The following is a 17076-nucleotide window of genomic DNA, read 5'->3' as shown; positions in this document are numbered from 1 at the left end:
ATCAAGACACTGAATGAGCAGTCAGTGAGTTTCACTAACTGGGAGGGATTTAGCTCATATATAAGAAGAGCTTTCTGCCCATGCTCAACAATCTGACAGCTCCATTGAACAGCCCTACTGCGTGCCACAGCTCTTCATGCTATTACCAGAACTACATGAATGTATTCTGGGGGACCTGAGACAGAGCCATAGAAGTGCTATAACAAAAGCAATCTGCTCACAAGACTACCACTGAGCACATCATCAGGCTTCTAAAGATCTAGTTCCAGTGCTCTACAGTCATGGTGTGCCCTTGCATATATTTGTGCAAGGATCTTGAAGAGGATGGGCCAAATGGCGTTGTAAATTCTGAGCCTGAGATGGAAAGGGAGGGAGGTGCAGAGCATTATGATGCTTTTTCTATGCATGGGAGGTAGTTGAAATTGACTCAGGTCAAAGCTGTTATCAGGATAACTTGAACTACATTATATCTGATGTCGACACATTTCACCAGAGTAGTAGTCATTCAGCAGGATAATATACACTTATCACTCCCTTTGATGCCTCTGTGAGAAAGCATCCATTAAATACACAACCTTGAAATAATTCATTCTTGCAGGCAGTGTTGGCTACTCTTCACTGTCTTGGTGTTTTCAAGTTTAAGTTCAAAGACCACGCCTTCCCTTCACTTTTCTTCCACGCTTGCCATTAAAGAATTAAGTTCAGATATCTAGGATCATTCTTCCGTTATGCATGCATTAATTTAGTAATAATAATAATAATAAGTAAAATTATCCCAGTGAACCACTCTGATTACTTGCATGGTGGCTTTCACTCTTAGCTATTTCTGTGTTTTCCTTGTAGCCTCTGATTAGATGGGGGCAAGTGTCTCCTATGGTTGAGATGCTCTTGCAGCAATGTCTGTGGGGTGAATTCTAGGGGACCCTGTCACATGCACCTTACTGTGTACTTCAGAGCAACCAAAGTTATCAATTATGCCCTTCTAAGGGATGATACTGTGACCTCTGTGACTGTCACAGCTGTTGGGTGCTGTGGAATCTACCCTGTGTTTGCACCTGTGATTGCTATAGAGCATTGTGTGCGTAGTGTGCCTGTCACTGCACTATTCCTGCATACACTTAAAAGTGTTGCTGCATATGACTCTCGATGAAGGAGTTTAGTGTTTTGAGACCCTGCACTATGTTAGTGTTTTATGACCTGAATGGAGTCATGCATTTTAAACCCAAGACTTTGAACCTCTTCAATTTGTGTGCACACACATCTCAGACTTCTGATTAAAGTGGAGTAGTTGCTTGTTATTCTAAAGGTCCTGTGCCTGCACACAGCTGAGCATGTCTGCCCTTCATGCTGCAAGGGCGAATGTCCATAGCTGTCTCTCCTTCCACCTCTATCACTTCCACTATTTTATATTTGCCATTCTCCAAACCTGGTGCCACCCTTTCTAATTGTGATCAACAACCTACTCCTATGAGTATCACTGAACTGTGTGTCTGATCCAAGTGTCTGGTCTGTTTTTTTTTTCTGTCTTGTTTGAGGTTCCTGATGATGCTTCAACACTAATGTGCTTCCCGGTCACATTCCACCCCCTTGTGGGAGACATGAAAAGTAGATTGATTACTTGCCTGTGATAGCAGATGTGATTTCAGAACTGAGCTTTTCCAATGCATCTGAGGTTTTGGCATAGCCATGTTGGGAGAAATGTGCTCCATCCACTTCATCTTTGGGTTTCAGTATCTTTTCACCCTCTCCTCCAGGTATTTCCATCTCTCGACTACACAGAGTTGACATTGCATGAAGGATTATGTTAATTGCTGCAGACTCCTATGCACATCCCATCCCTTGCATTTTGTGGCATTTCCTCTTGCAAGGAAGGTGTGACAATGTCAGCCTCTCTGATCATTGCCAGTGAATCATTTAAATAGGGAGCTACATGTGTCAGTGCTGCCAAATCCTCAGCAGGCTTACAGGTATCCCACAGATGCCTTCACCCACCTCCAACACTCTCCTTTCACCAGGACCCCTCCCTTGACCTGTTACCTGCACTTGAAACGTTCATGAGAACTGTTAATTTTTCAATGACTCCTTACCAATTTGAACCTATTTCCCTCTGACTTGACTAAACTCCATGCTGTCAGATCCCAATCCTGACTTTGTCACCAAGCATGCTGATGCGATAGTACTGTTGTTTGGCGTACTGACCTCTACATTGGGAAGGCTGAGCACCAGGTGTCGGACACTTGTTCTGTCTCCCCCAGGACCGTGACCCCACCATCAAGTATCAGGCCATTGTATCCCACAATTGTCACCAATGTCATCCCAAATGGGGATCTCCCTGTGACAACCTCCTGGTGACTAGTCCCCCAGCTCACTTCACCATTCTCCCCAAAATCCACAAACTGGACTGCCTGTGCAGACCCATTGTCTCTGCTTGTTCCTGCCCCATCGAACTTATTCCTTCCTACCTCAAATCTAATTTTTGTTCTCTTGTCCAGTTTCTCCCCACTTACATCCATGATTCTCCTGACGCTTTATGCCGATTTTCAAAATTTCCAGTTCCTTGCCCCCTCTTCACCATAGACATGTAATCCCTTTTACATGTCCATCTCTGTCAAGATGGTCTTAGAACCCTCCATTTCTTCTTGGAAAGAAGACTTGAACCATTCCCATCCACAACTATCCCCCTGCACCTAGCTGACTTTGTCCTCACTTTGAACAACTTCTCTCTTAATTCCTGTCACTTTCCTTAGGTGAAAGATGTGGCCATGGGCCCCAGTCATGTCTGTCTATCTATGGGGTCTCTTTTTGTGCTCATTGACTTTGGACCGTATGAAATCGCCTGGCATTGATCAAATATGTGCAAGGAAACTTGATTAAAATGTTACCCCCACCCTTCCCCAGCTGATGAATTCTCTGTTGAACACTTTGATGAAGTACTGAGGGTGCCAAGAATGCCGAATATGCTCTGGGCGGGAAAATGCTAAACTGAATACATATTTCAGATTCCGGCAGCCTCAGCAGTTTGCTCTCATTGGATTTTAAGATAGAGCTAAAATTCTCCAATTCTAAATAAATTTGTGTGCCTTTAGTCTTTCTATTATCTTTTACAAGGAATTTCTTGTTTTTCCAGAATGAGATGAGAAGAGAAAACTCTTGCTCGCCTCATTTTTCGTCAGGCCGTGCAGAATTTCCATTTGTTGCTGGCACAGTAAGTTTCAGAATGTGAGGTTTTAGGTCAATCTGTTCTAGTTATAGGGAGCTGACAATGAAGCTTTAAATTATTTCAAGCACTCGTTATCACACTCCGTCGAACATGATGTGAAGTAATCTATATGGTACTGTACCCAGTTGTAAGAATGGGTTTTCTGCCTATTATGTCCTACTACAGTCCATTTTCTACGAACGTATATGAAATGCAGAAGAAATGACAATTGTTTACCCACAAGGGAGTAGATAATTTGGATTGGATTTTGTATATCTAGCTGAGAGATAATGGAGGAGTCTTACAAGTTGGATGCACAAGTTCTTTGCTCAAGTTGTAAAGAAACCGAAAGACTTTAAAAGAAGAAAGTAAGGAATTTAAGGTTTTTTTTTAGGAGATTTGGTTACTGACCAATGATATGGCAACTGTCTCTCAAATATTCAGAGTATAGGAATTGAACCTATTTTCTCTATGATGCACCAAATCCTCGTTAACTATGGGGAATAGGGGCATGGACTTCCTGTGAATTCTTAAAAAAACTGGATTACGCTCCAGTGTAACTCTCCTATATACCATGAAGGGTCATGTGATTACACTGGACAAGTCAAATGGGAAAACATTGGAGTCTGGGCTAACCTCATGAGTGCACAGATCAGTGGATAGAAGAGTGAGTGCTTTGCATGTTACAATGGTAAATTATGAAAGCCTTTTTCTTTAACCCCCTTCTTTTAAGATTATGCCATTAAGTAATTTTACCCAAGTTAACAACACAATTAAATGGATAGTAATGTCAGCTAAGACTGCAGTACATGTCCCACATTGACGTTAAAGCTATTCTGCATTTGGAGTCAATGTGGTCATTAAAGTCTTATACAGCTTATCAAAATGTGTTCAGTTCTGTGGAAGCTAAATGTATTGAGATCCTGGTGTGAAGAAAATTACTTTTTTTTAAAATACGTTCTTAAATTGTGCTGTTTTTGTGTTCAAGTCCATTAGTTCCAGTCATTCTGTCACAGCAAATGTACAAAATGTTTTCCATCTGATGAAGCACTATAACAAAATGACGTTTGATGGAAGACAGAAACTTCCTGTTCAGAGGACACTTAAGAATCTACAAAAAGTAACTTGTGATACTGGCAGAGTGAAGAAAAGGGATCTCCAGTTTGTATCCTGTCCCTCATCCTCTTCACCAACTGAGCTTTCTGAACTTCTTTTAGCGTTGCAAGATGAGCTGGGCCAAATGAGCTTGTAAGTATAGAAATACAATTCTAGTCTGCACATCAAATTACAGGACTCGGGGAGGTTGGGGATGGGTCTGGAGATCTCCAACTCCACCTTAAATTGGTTCAACGCTATGTGTCTTTATTGCCCCCTAGATGATTATTTCCTTACATAGACCAGCTTTATGATTGAGTTTAAGCTGTTTCTTTTCTCTTCTAATTTTGAATTTATGCACCCTTATTCTAGAATTTTTGATAATCTTGAAACATCTGTGTTAAATTTATTAAGTGAAGGACCTTTTACAGGTATCTATTGTTCAAGCACATTCTAATAGTGCATTTTTTTGTTTCAGATGGGCTTTGAATTCAAGGTATTTACTCATAGGGGTGCATCTGTCTTTGTTTCAATATGATTTCTGAACATGCAGTATGATAGCTTATAACTGTGCTTGCACTTAGTCTATTTTTGTAAACATATTCTAGTTCATTTTCTTCCCATGTTGGAGGGTGACAGCCCTTGAATCAAGGCCATATTTGACAGAGTGTGAATCAAGGAGCCCTAGCAAAACTGGAATCAATGGAAATTAGGTGGCAAATTCTCTGCTGGCTGGAATTGTACCTGGCATGTAGGAAAAAAGTTGTGATTGTTGCAGGTCAGTCATCCTGGCTTCAAGACCTCTCTGCAGGAGTTCCTCGGGTTGCTATCCAAGGCCCAATTATCTTCAACTGCTTCATCAATGACCTCCCCTCCACCATAAAGTTAGAAATGGAGATTTTCACTGCCCAATGGTCAGCACCATTCATGACACCTCGCATACTGAAGCAGTCCATGTTCAAATGCAGCAAGATCTGGACAGTATCCAGGCTTCGGCTAACAAGTGGCAAGTAACATTCGTGCCGGATACATGCCAGGCGAAGACCATTCCCAAAAAGACACAATCTAACCACTGTCCCTTAACATTCAATGGTGTTACCATCACTGAATCCCTCGCTATCAATATTCTTGGGATTACCATTGACCAAAAAGTGAACTGGATTGTCCATATAAATACAGTGGCTACAAGAGCAGGTCAGAGGCTAGGAATACTGTGGTAAGTAACTCGCCTCTTGACTCCCCAAGCCCTGTCCATCATGTACAAGGCACAAGTCAGGAGTGTGATGGAATACTGCCCGCTTGCTTGGGTGAGTACAGCTCCAACAACACTCAAGAAGCTTGACACATCCAGGACAAAGTAGCCCGCTTGATTGGCACCACATCCAATAGCATCCACCACCAATGCTTAGTAGCATGGGTATGTACCATCTACTAGGAATTTACCAAAGATCCTTAGACAGCACCTTCCATACTCTCAACCTCTTCCATCTAAAAGGATGAGAGCAGCAGAAAAATGGGAACACTACCACCTGCAAGTTCCCCTCCAGGCCAGTCACCATCCTGACTTGGAAACATATCGCTGTTTCCTCAGTGTTGCTAGGTCAAAATCCTGGAATTTCCAGTCCACCTGCATATTGAAGTCAGCCATGATTATTATAATAGTGCCTTTCTTACGTGCATTTTAAATCTCCTGATTTATTTTCTTCTCCACATCCTGACTTCTGCTAGGAGGCCTGTACATAACTCCCATCAGGGTCTTTTTACCTCTGCAGTTCCTCAAATCTACTCCTGCTTTCTACACCTTCAACTCTATGTCACTTCTTGCTGTTGATTTAATTTCATTTCTTACTAGCAAGCCAATCCTGCCTCCTTTGCCTATCTGCTTGACCTATCGGTAGCACGTGCATCCTTGGATATTTAGATCTCAGCCCTGATCCCCTTGCAGCCATGTCTCTTTGATACCCGCAATATTGTACCCTCCAATTTTAATCTGCGCTATAAGCTCACGTACCTTGTTTTGTATACTGCACGCATTTAAGTGCAGCACCCTCAATTCTGTGTTGACTGCCCACCCCTTCTCATAGTTGTCCTCTTCTCTAAAGATGAACTCCTGAGCCTTTCCTGTCCTAATACTTGTTCTGGAAACTTTAACCTGTGGTGAGCTCTTCTCCATAAGACGATGAGATATAGCAACAGAATTAGGCCATTCGACCCATCAAGTCTCCTCCGCCATTCAATTGTGGCTAATATGTTTCTGAATTCCATTCTCCTGCCCCTTCCTGTAACCATTGATCCCCTTACCCATCTATCTCTGTCTTAAATACTCTTGATGACTTGGCCTCTAGTCTTCTGCACCAATGAGTTCCGCAGATTCACCGCCTTCTAGCTGAAGAAATTCCTCCCTATGTCCATGCTAAAATGTATTCCCTTCACTCTGAGGATGGGTTCTCGGGTACTGGTCTCTCCTACTAACGGAAACATCTTCTCCATGTTCACTTTATCCAGCCCTCTCAGTATTCTGTAAATTTCAATGATTTCCCCCTTCATCCTTTTAAACTCCATAGAGTACCAACCCAGAGCCCTCAAATGTTCTTCATATGACAAGCCCTGGGATCAGTCTTGTAGATCCCCTCTGGCCCCTTTAACTTTTTCCAGTGACTGATACCAATGTCCCATGAGTTTTGAACCCATTTCTCTCATGCCAATTGTTAAATCACGTATTTTCCCTCTAACCTTGTTGCCCCTATACCAATTAGCTCATGACTCTGGTAGTAATCTAGAGGTTATTACCTTTTTTTTTAGTTCTGCTTTTTAATTTAGCCCCTAGCTGCTCAGATTCCCTCTGCAGAATCTTTATCGTCTTTCAGCCTATGTCATTATTACCTATGTGGATCACAACTGGAACTTTTTCCTCCCATTCCAAATTCCTCTACAGCCCAGATCAGATATCCTGAGCCCAGGCACCAGGCAGACAACACGACCTTTGGTTCTCTCAATCCTGGCTACAGCGAACAGTGTTTATTTCCCTGACTATACTATCCCTGATTACAACTGCGTTTCTTTTTTCTCCCTGCTCCTAAATGGCTCCCTGTGCCATGGTGCTGTGGTCCATTTGCTCATCCTCCCTACAGCCTACTGTCATCCACACAAGGAGCAAGTATCTCCAACCTGTTAGACAAGCTCGAGGGCTGATGCTCCTTCAGCATTACCTCCTGGATGCCTCTCCCTGTCTTGCTCATAGTCACACCCTCCTCTGTCTCTGACCACTGACTGAATTTGAGGTAATTAATCGAAGGACATGACTGCCTCCTGAAACACTGCACCCAGGTAACTCTTCCCCTCCCTGATGTGTCGCTGTGTTCGAAGCTGAGACTCCACCTCATCAACTCTGAGCCAGAGTTCTTTAAGCAACTTGCTACAGGTGTGGTGACTGAATCACAGTGGGGTACACCAGCTCCCACAGCATGTAGTTACAACACTTTGCTTGGCCCTTCATCTCTGTTTTATTTTCTTAGTTCTTAATTTGATTTTTTTTTAAAATTTCCTACTGATCTTTTAGTTTGTAACCTGTAAAGATATTTCCCCTATTGATCCTTTGATTTGAAAGCAATGTATAGTTGATAGTCAAATTAGTAGTTATTATCAACCAATGAACTTAAGGTACGGTTTTCCTGTGATGCTACTCTTTCTTTTGTGCTGGGCCCCCATCTGGGCTTCAGTTTATCCTATAAAAGACCTTACAAACTATGAACCAAAAAACCAAGCAAAAAGCACCTTCTTCACTCTGTACCCAATTCCCTGAACTATATGCTCACTTGAGTTGTGTCTCACTCCAGATGTGATCTCTCCCTTCCTGACTGAGCACAGCTTACTGATGGATTAGAATTCTTTGAGGAGGTAATGTGGCAGGTGTCATATATTCGGATTTTCTATTGTGCTTTGACAAGGTCTGACATAATAATAGGCTTATTCTGTTAGTGCTTGCAGAGGCAGGGGATACTAGCATGGATAGCAAATTGGCTAAAGATTAGAAAGTAGAGTGTAAAAGTAAATTCCTTCAAATTGGAAGGAAATAGAATGCTGAATTTCACAAGCAGGAAGGTTAAGTAACTCAATACCAGAATTTGAAAAAAGATACCAAACTGGAAGGTATGGCTGACACTGAGAAACAATATAACATAATAGAAGAAGACATTAGAAAACTTGCAAACCAGGGCCGTTTAGTGGTAAATAAACGTAAGCTGGTGCACTTGGAAGAAAAAATAGAAATACGACTTGGACCTTAGAAAATATGGAACCAAATGGGAATGGAAAAAAAGTGAACAAGTCTTTAAAAGCATAATCAGCAAAGAAATATAAATGCTAACAATATGCTGTTTCTAGGGGTGTAGAACTCGGAAGTTGTGAAATTATGGTGTAGGTCCTGTGGTTAGGCTGTATTTAAAACACTCAATTCAATTCTGACCTCAGTACCATCAAAAGGAATGTAAAAGCACTGTAGGAAATGCAAATTTACTCTGCAAGAATGGTTTCAGATTGGAGATCATGGCAATCAGAAAAGATTTAACAAACTGGACATTTTCTCCTTGGAAAGTATGAATGATGAGCCGGGATAAAAATGGAGAAATTGTTTCCATGATTTAAGATTCTACTCATCTAGATCCAAAACAAGGTCTGTAAATGCAAGATGATGACTAAAAATACAATAGAAAAATAAGGAGAAATGTCTTTCCGGAGCTGGGAGTTCAAACGTGGAAACTACTTCAGGAGCATGTGCTGAAGCACAAAGGGAATAGAAAGATATGTTGGGAATCTGATACAAGTCAGTGATTTGCAAGGAATATCCTATTGAGGATTTGCTTTGTCTATGTAGTTAGAACTGAATATTTGTCAATCTGCAGAGGTTTAATTTACAACTGGGCAGTGCCAAATGTCATGCTTAAAATTTTAAGAGCTCCTGTCCTTATCTACTTGCAGCAATTCCATCAGATCATCAGATTCCATAACATCCAGCCCCACCACATCAAAACATTTCAATCTCGCCACTGTCTCTGATTTGGATCAATGGTTATCTGACATTCTGTACTGGATGTGCAGACATTATTCAAGTAAATATTGGGAAAACTGAAGCCCATTGGCCTCGATCATCCAAACAATGGCAATGTGTACAAAGATTTTCCCCGAATTTATGTCCTCATGTGTTCCTTCTGGGGTTATTTGACACAGGCTTGCATTAAAATGCACGACGCCCCTCAGGGAACTCTGGAGCAGAGTAGTTGGGAAGACACCACATGTCCTTGTACAGCACTAGCTGCTGTATAGTGTTTCAAAGTTCAGTGTTAACGTTAGTGAATGGATGAATGAGTGACGAAATGGATTGGCTCGGTTGTGAGTGAGTTGGTTAGGTCGGTTAAATGACTGGGTGAAGTAGGTGAATGAGGGGGTTGTGGGTTATACAGAGTAGTCATGTTGCAGGATAGTTGGTCTGGTTGGTAGGGTGATAGATGGGGGATTGAAAATGGAAGTCTCATCAGGGAGGGAGTTTGGTTGAGTGGACATTGGGTAGGTGGGTCAGGAGATTCTGGAGGGCTGTTAGGAGTGGGGGCACAGGGCATTGTAGTCAGGGGTTAGGGGGCAGTTAAGTTATGGTTTTGTGGTGGTGGGTTAACAGTTGTCGATAGGCATGTGTTAGACTAGGTTTTAATCAAACATTTCCTGGCTAAGTATGTAGGCAAGTATCGCGGATCTATCTGAAATGTCCAAATTCAGACGTTCATAGAATGAGCCGGGAGATTGCCTATCAAACGTGTAAACTTCCATGACAATCCCCATATAGATCTGTATGGCAGAATTTCCACAGGAAATTTCCACACACACTTTCACTTGCCTGTCTGGTTTCTGGCAGTCTAGAGACTGAAAGATTTGGCCTGTTTGTCCCCGCCTCAACTGTGTTCTCTAAAATAACCAACTCCTATTCTAATATCTCTGTATATGACCATGTGCCACATTTTTTTTGGTCATGCTCCTGTGAAGTATCTTGGGAAATTTCACTGTTAATGGTGTTATTTAAATGCGCTTTCATTATTATTATTTCTAAAGTAGAAGAAGGGTTTTGCTGGCTTAATAAGGTGGAAATCAAACCAATTTTTGTGAAGATTGAATTCATGTGGATAACTAATTTTGCAAGTAACTTCATTTTTGTAAATATTACCAAATTCTGTATTCCCAGTGAGCATCAAGACCTGCTAAAACAAATACAAGGTACCAAAAATATTGATGTCCGTGAAGATTTAGAACGTGAACTTGAGTGTCTGGTAAAACGGATGGAGAAGAAAGGGGATCAAATTTCTAAACTCAAAAAGCACCAGGGCGATGTAAGTGTCTAATTTTAAACCAGGATTTTTTGTATTCTCAAGTGACATACAATAATCTTGGTTGAATGGTACAGATGCCAGTTACGTTACAGCTACATGTGCTTTATGACGTGAACTGAAACCCTTTGATTCCCAGCACTATGTTGAAATCATGACAAAGCTGTTTAATTTTTTAAAATTACAAAGAGTAACATCTGTGGAGCTACGTTATTAATTCTGTCCTCCAGCAGCTGCTGAGAACAGCAATAGAGGTCTATTTTATTCAATGATTGATGTCAACAGAAAGATTTGGCCTGTTTGTCCCCGCCTCAACTGTGTTCTCTAAAATAACCAACTCTATTCTAATATCTCTGTATATGGCCATGTGCCACATTTTTCTTTAACCTGAACAAGAGATTCCTAACAATCTCTAATACTTTTCATAGAATCTCTACAGTGTGGAAACAGGCTCTTCGGCCCAATAAGTCCACACTGACCCTCACCCTATAACACACCTAATCTACACAACCCTGAACACTATGGGCAATTTAGCATGGCCAATCCACCTAGGCTGCACATCTTTGGACTGTGGGAGGAAACAGGAGCACCTGGAGGAAGCCCACGCAGATACAGGGACAATGTGCAAACTCCACACAGAGAGTCACCCGGCGGTGGAATCGAACCCAGGTGCCTGGCACTGTGAGGCAGCAGTGCTAGCCACTGTTCTGCCCCACATATTTTAATAAATGTTTCATCTCCTGTATTTCCATGAAATGGGGTAAATATTGCCCCACTCCCTTTGGTAAACACTTGTCGGAATTGGTTTTTGATGTCCACGGAGTGAATCATGCTGATTGGACTCAAATGGCTCATTGATTAACATTTGCTAAACAACCTTGGAAAAACTAACAAAACTCACCCACTAACACCTCCAACTAATAAAATCAATCATTTGGTTTGGTTTACCTTGGTCCATATCCTTATACCTTTGGTAGCAAAAAATTAAATCAAATTTGAAATTATCAATTGAGTTGAGCATCTACTGCCTTTTGGTGGTTGAGAGTTCCACCCTTGTATCACCTTTACGTGAATAAGTATTTCTTAACTTCTCCTCTGACAGACCGGTTCTGATTTTAACGTTATGCCCACCTGTGCTAAACTGTTCCAACAATGAGAAGTTTGACTATCCCCTTTTCAAAAAAAAACTTTTCTAAAACTCAAAGAATGTTTTCAGCTAATGTTTAAAAATTCCAATAATATTTGGACTAGAGATTACCACATCTTTATAGCTTTTTCAGAGATTAACTTTGCTCTACTTGAACTGTACCAGTAGTACAAAATTACTTTGCGAATTTCATCTTCATTACTGATGTTCAGCCTAAAGCAGCTGACAATATTCAGTATTTACCGTTTTAAAATTTTATATCTTTGGTTTCATCTGCTTTTGTAGGAATCAGGACTAATTTTATAAAAATTCCAATAAAAACTTTCATTTATGAGAGAACTTTAATTACAACAGCTACTTTCATTTCTATAGAACTTTTGACATCTTAAATATTCCAAGGATCTTTTACAACACCTGCATTGTTAGCAGTTGCTTTAAATCCATTGTAACCATGATGATAGTGTGACCCCAAGAAGGCAAATAAAAAGCATTGATTCATTCAAAATTCAAATGTAAAATACCACTATGATTTAGTTTCTGTTTATTCAGTTTACCTATGGTAAGGACATTAAAGTCAAATTATCACATGCATCCAATTTCTTGCAGCTCAAGGAGCTAATCCAACTTTTTTATTTTGTCTGATTTTGGTTTTATTTCTGGAAGAGGGGATATGGAAAAACCCCTAGTAAATGGTGTAAGAAAGTAGAGAGAGGATATATTTATATTTATTGTACCTTTCACCTTTGGTGTTCCAAAGGGCTTTGCTGCTTTTGAAGAACATAGTTAGTACTTGGTGGACAAACACTGCTGCCTAATTATTTACAGCAGTATACGAGAAACTACAATGAGACAAATTCAGTTGAGCTGTGTTACTGGCGTTAGTTGAGAAATGAATACTGACCAGAACAGCTTTCAAATAGTACCAGTGAATCTTATGCCCATTTCTGTATTTGGAGCTTGGCTTAAAATCTCATTTGAATGACAGCATAGCTGACTGTACAGCACTTCCTCAGATTTATATTTAAATGTCTGCCTACTTTATATGCTCTTGAACGCTCACTTTTCTGAACTAGACTACGGTACAACCACTGAGCTAAAATTATAACAGGAGGTTAAAAAAAATTGAGACTTCCATTTGCAACACAATATAATTAAGAGCAATCATATGACTCCTTTAGATACATCAGAAATGTTTTCTTTTCTTTCTTTCTTCATTCATTAATGAGATGAGGACATTGCTGGCTAGGCAGCGTTTATTGTCCATTCCTAATTGCCCAGATGACAGTTGAGAGTCAGCAACATTGCTGTGGGTCTGGAGTTACGTGTAGGCCAGACCAGGTAAGGTTGACAGTTTTCTTCCCTAAGGGACATTAGTGAACCAGGTAGGTTTTTCCAACAATCGGCAATGGATTCACGGTCATCACTAGATTCTTGATTCCAGATGTTTTATTGAATTCAAATTCCACCATCTGCCGTGGCGGGATTTGAACCCAGGACCACAGAATGTTACCCGAGTCTCTGAATTAACAGTCTAGCCATACTACCGCTAGGCCATTGCCGCCCTGTATTTCACTATTTTGTTTCTCTACCTTTCAAAATGCAGAAATGGGGAGAATCATTCATGGTGAGGGTAAAAGGTGCCAAGTCTTACCAGACCATAGGGCTCACGAGAGAGAGACACCACCAGTGTTGGTTTAACCTGAGGGTCACCGTGCATCAGTCGACGGGAGAGGTTGAGAAGGAGAGTTCTTCATGGTAAACCCAACTGGTGCAGGAATTTAATCCAAATTGTTGGCAACACTTGTAATGCAAACAGGCTGTCCAACCAACTGAATTAACTGACCTCCTAACGGAATTCATTCACTGCTGAAACCCAGGGTTGTGTAGAGAGATGTTAACTGGCAGCTGGAAACTTTTACTGAAAAACTAAAACTCATCTTGCCTGAGAAATGATTTAACTTCTGTCTGTACATGTGGTAAATCTGACTTAATCCTTCCATGTTAAAATATAGGCATTGGAGGAAGTGGTTATATTTTTATAATCCAGTAAATAGAGTTCAGATTCCACGCTATAGTTTTGGAACTTGATTTCAGTTTTTAAATCTTACAATAAAAAGCTGAAATCAAAATGACCTTGAATGGGTCACATTGATATAAAAATAGATTTGATAACTAATTATCATTTTAGGGAAGGAAACCTGCTCTCCTTTGAGATCTCAGTCTAGACAATGCGGCTCCAGTCCCACATCAATAAGGTTGCCTCATAATTGACCTTTTGAAGTAACAGAGCAAGTCGCACCTCCAGAAGATCACGACCATCACCATTTTGGTGAATAGGGATGGGCAATAATTGTCAGTCTTGCCGGTTAAGCCCACATCCTGAGAAAGTAAGTTACATTGGTTTTAACAAATAGCAGCCAGTTAGAAGACTATTCAACATGGAAACTGGAATTGGACATTGTTTGGTCTCAGTTACATTATACATCTAAGATGCTAGAAAGCCACAACCCATTTGCAGCATTTAATATATGTAGCATAAGATTGCTTTGTATTTCATTAATTTTTAGACATAATCTTTAAGGGATGCTGGCTACTAATCTTGTCAGTTTTTAAATTAGTATTCATTCAGGTTCTACACTAATAGTAAATCTCTGATTAAACTTTCCACGCACAGATATTTAGTTTAAAAACTATTACCAAACAATTTAATTTTACCCTTTTTAGGTTGAGAAATTGAAGGTAAAAGCAAAAAAAATTATGAGGGAGATGTCTGATACTAAAAAACGAACAAAAGCTTTGGATGAAGTGAAGGAAGTGCCAGTTACACCCAAGGGAACAGAATTTTCAGTCAAAACAACTTGTGCTGCTGCCCAGAAAGGAAAAGAAAGTCTTCAGCTGCTTAGGAATGCACAGAAACTGCAGCTCTCTCTGAGGCAAAATGACATCACATGGGAACAGTGATCACTGTGGTTCAGAAGGCAATGTCTGTAAATTTGACTCTGAATTTAATTACTAAATTACTGTAGAGTAACTTAATGAATCAACACATTTTAATTGTGTTTTAATGTGATGCTTGTTGCTTTGAAACTGACTTGAGGCATTGCTGATAATCACATGGGGTAATGTACTTGAATTTTAACATTGTTTTCTTAATTCATATTTTTCACCTATTGAAATAATTTACAATGTGCATTTGGTGCAGCAACGTCCTTGTTGGGAGATAAATTGAGATTGTCACTAACCTTTGTACGTGTATGATTTACTTTTGTATCCAAATTAATAAAACCTCTTGGTCACTTATTGTGTCCTGCCTTCACTATCTGCCTATGTACTCTTATTTTGTTACCATACTCTCTCTTGCACTATGTATAAATCGGGTGGAGGACTTGCTCAATTACTTCAAAGGTCAGTTAATAGTCAACCATGTTGGTTGTCTACAGTCCTTAAGAAAAAGTGTCTGTTTATGATGCTTTTAACTGAGTTAAGTTTTATTAGTAGCTAGGTACAGCTGACAAAAGAATGCTCCTTATCACTAGGTCTTCGGCCCATCATTAAGGAAATGTTTATTTAGTGTCAGTAAATTAAATTTGACTTGGGTTAAAATCTGGTTTGGGTGACCTTGCATGTCTCATAGTTAGTAGATAGAGCATTTAGTCCAACATGGCTTACTGGTAGTATACTAGTATCAGAAGGTCCTGGATTAAGTTTCAATTTAGTGTAACTTTACCCAGAGTTGTACAGGGATATTTGTGTTTAGGCTGCTACCTTTTTTGAAAAAATGTTAAACTTAAGAAACCCAGAAAATAAGAGTAAGTCATTTGGCCCATCAAATCTGCTCTGCCACTTAATATGATTGTGGCTGAGCCACTGTCACCTGGCCTCTACAGCCTTATGTGGTGGAGAATTCCATAGGGTCACCGTTCTCTGAGTAAGAACATAATAAGAACATAGATTAATTTAAAGAAATTTCTCCTTCTCTCGGTCTCGGGACATACTTAAGACTGTGCCTCCTTGTTCTGGACCCTCTGGTTGGGGGAAACATAATCCCTGCAACGGTTCTGTTGAGCCCTGTCAATGTTATTTTCAAAGTGATACCCTCTCATTCTTCTAAACTGCAGTGAATACAGGCCTAGTCAAATTAATCAATCCTCATCCGACCTGACATCCCAGGAATCAGTCCAGTGAACATTTGCTGCACTCCCTCTGTGGCCAATATATTCTTTTAGGTAAGGAGGCTAAAACAGCACAGAAGACTCCAGGTATATCCCTAAGGCCTCCGTATAGCTGCAGCTTCCTTGCTACTGTAATTGAGCCTACATGTAATGAAGGCCAATGTACCATCTGCCTTTGTAATTGTGTGCTAGGATGAGCGACCAATGTACGAGACACCCCGGTCCCTTTTGCCTATCAAAATTTCTCAATTTAAATAATACTCTGCTATTTTGTTTTTCCTTCCAAACTGGATAGATTCACACTCATTCGCTATTCTACCATGTACTTACTCATCTACTCAACTTGTCTAAATCATCTTGAAGTCTTTCTGCATCCTCTTCAACTCTCAGTCCTACCTAGATTTGTGTCATCAGCAAACTTGGAAATGTTAATTGATTTTCTCATCCAAATCATTGATACGTATTGTGAATATCAGTGCCCCATTAGTCACCACTTTCCACTGCAAAAAAAGAGCCCATTTATTCCTCTTTTGTTTGTCATCTGTCAACCACTCTTAGTCCAAGCCAATATATTATCCCTAATGTCATGTGTGTTCATTTTGCCTCAAGTGGGACTTTATCTAAAGCTTCCTGGAACTCCAAATGCATTACACACAGTGGTTCTTCCTTACCTATTCTACTTGTTATGTCCTCAGAAACATCTAGTAGGTTTGTAAAACCTGATGTTCCTTTCAAAAATCAGTGCTGACTTTGAAAACATCAACCGGATTAGACAAAGTTATCACTTCTTTTAAAACAGATTCTAGCATTTTCCCTACTACTGATGTAAGCTAACTGTCTGTAAGACCATAAGGAATAGGATTAGGTGTAAGCTGTTCAGCTACTGAAGCCTGCTTTGCCATTGAATAGGATTGTTGCTGATCAAACACTCCTCATGTCCAGTTTCCTGTGTAGTCCTCGATTCCTCTTGATCAAGAGCCTATGTATCTCAGTCTTCAATGTACACGAGGACTCTGCTGTCACAGCTGTTTGTGGGATGGAGTTCCAAAGAGAGACAACCCACTGAAAGAAAAAATTCTCCTTGTCTCACTC

The 17076-nt window shown here is 40.3% G+C and overlaps 1 protein-coding gene across 1 annotated transcript in view; it reads left to right on the top strand.

Moving 5' to 3' along the window:
* Positions 1-15129, top strand: part of LOC109924207 (centrosomal protein cep57l1-like) — a 44247-nt gene extending 29118 nt beyond the window's left edge. The window contains exons 11-14 of the mRNA XM_048596691.1: positions 3128-3205; positions 4188-4447; positions 10524-10668; positions 14537-15129. Coding sequence (XP_048452648.1) covers positions 3128-3205; positions 4188-4447; positions 10524-10668; positions 14537-14773 — 720 coding nt within the window. The 3' untranslated portion in view covers positions 14774-15129. The remainder of the gene's footprint in view (positions 1-3127; positions 3206-4187; positions 4448-10523; positions 10669-14536) is intronic.
* The last annotated feature ends 1947 nt before the right edge of the window (positions 15130-17076 follow it).

The sequence above is a fragment of the Rhincodon typus genome, chromosome 5 (assembly GCF_021869965.1).
Source record: "Rhincodon typus isolate 14 chromosome 5, sRhiTyp1.1, whole genome shotgun sequence".
In the NCBI taxonomy this organism is placed as follows: Eukaryota; Metazoa; Chordata; class Chondrichthyes; order Orectolobiformes; family Rhincodontidae; genus Rhincodon; species Rhincodon typus.
The sequence above is the reverse complement of the archived record's forward strand: the minus strand, read 5'-3'. Positions and strand labels throughout refer to the sequence as shown.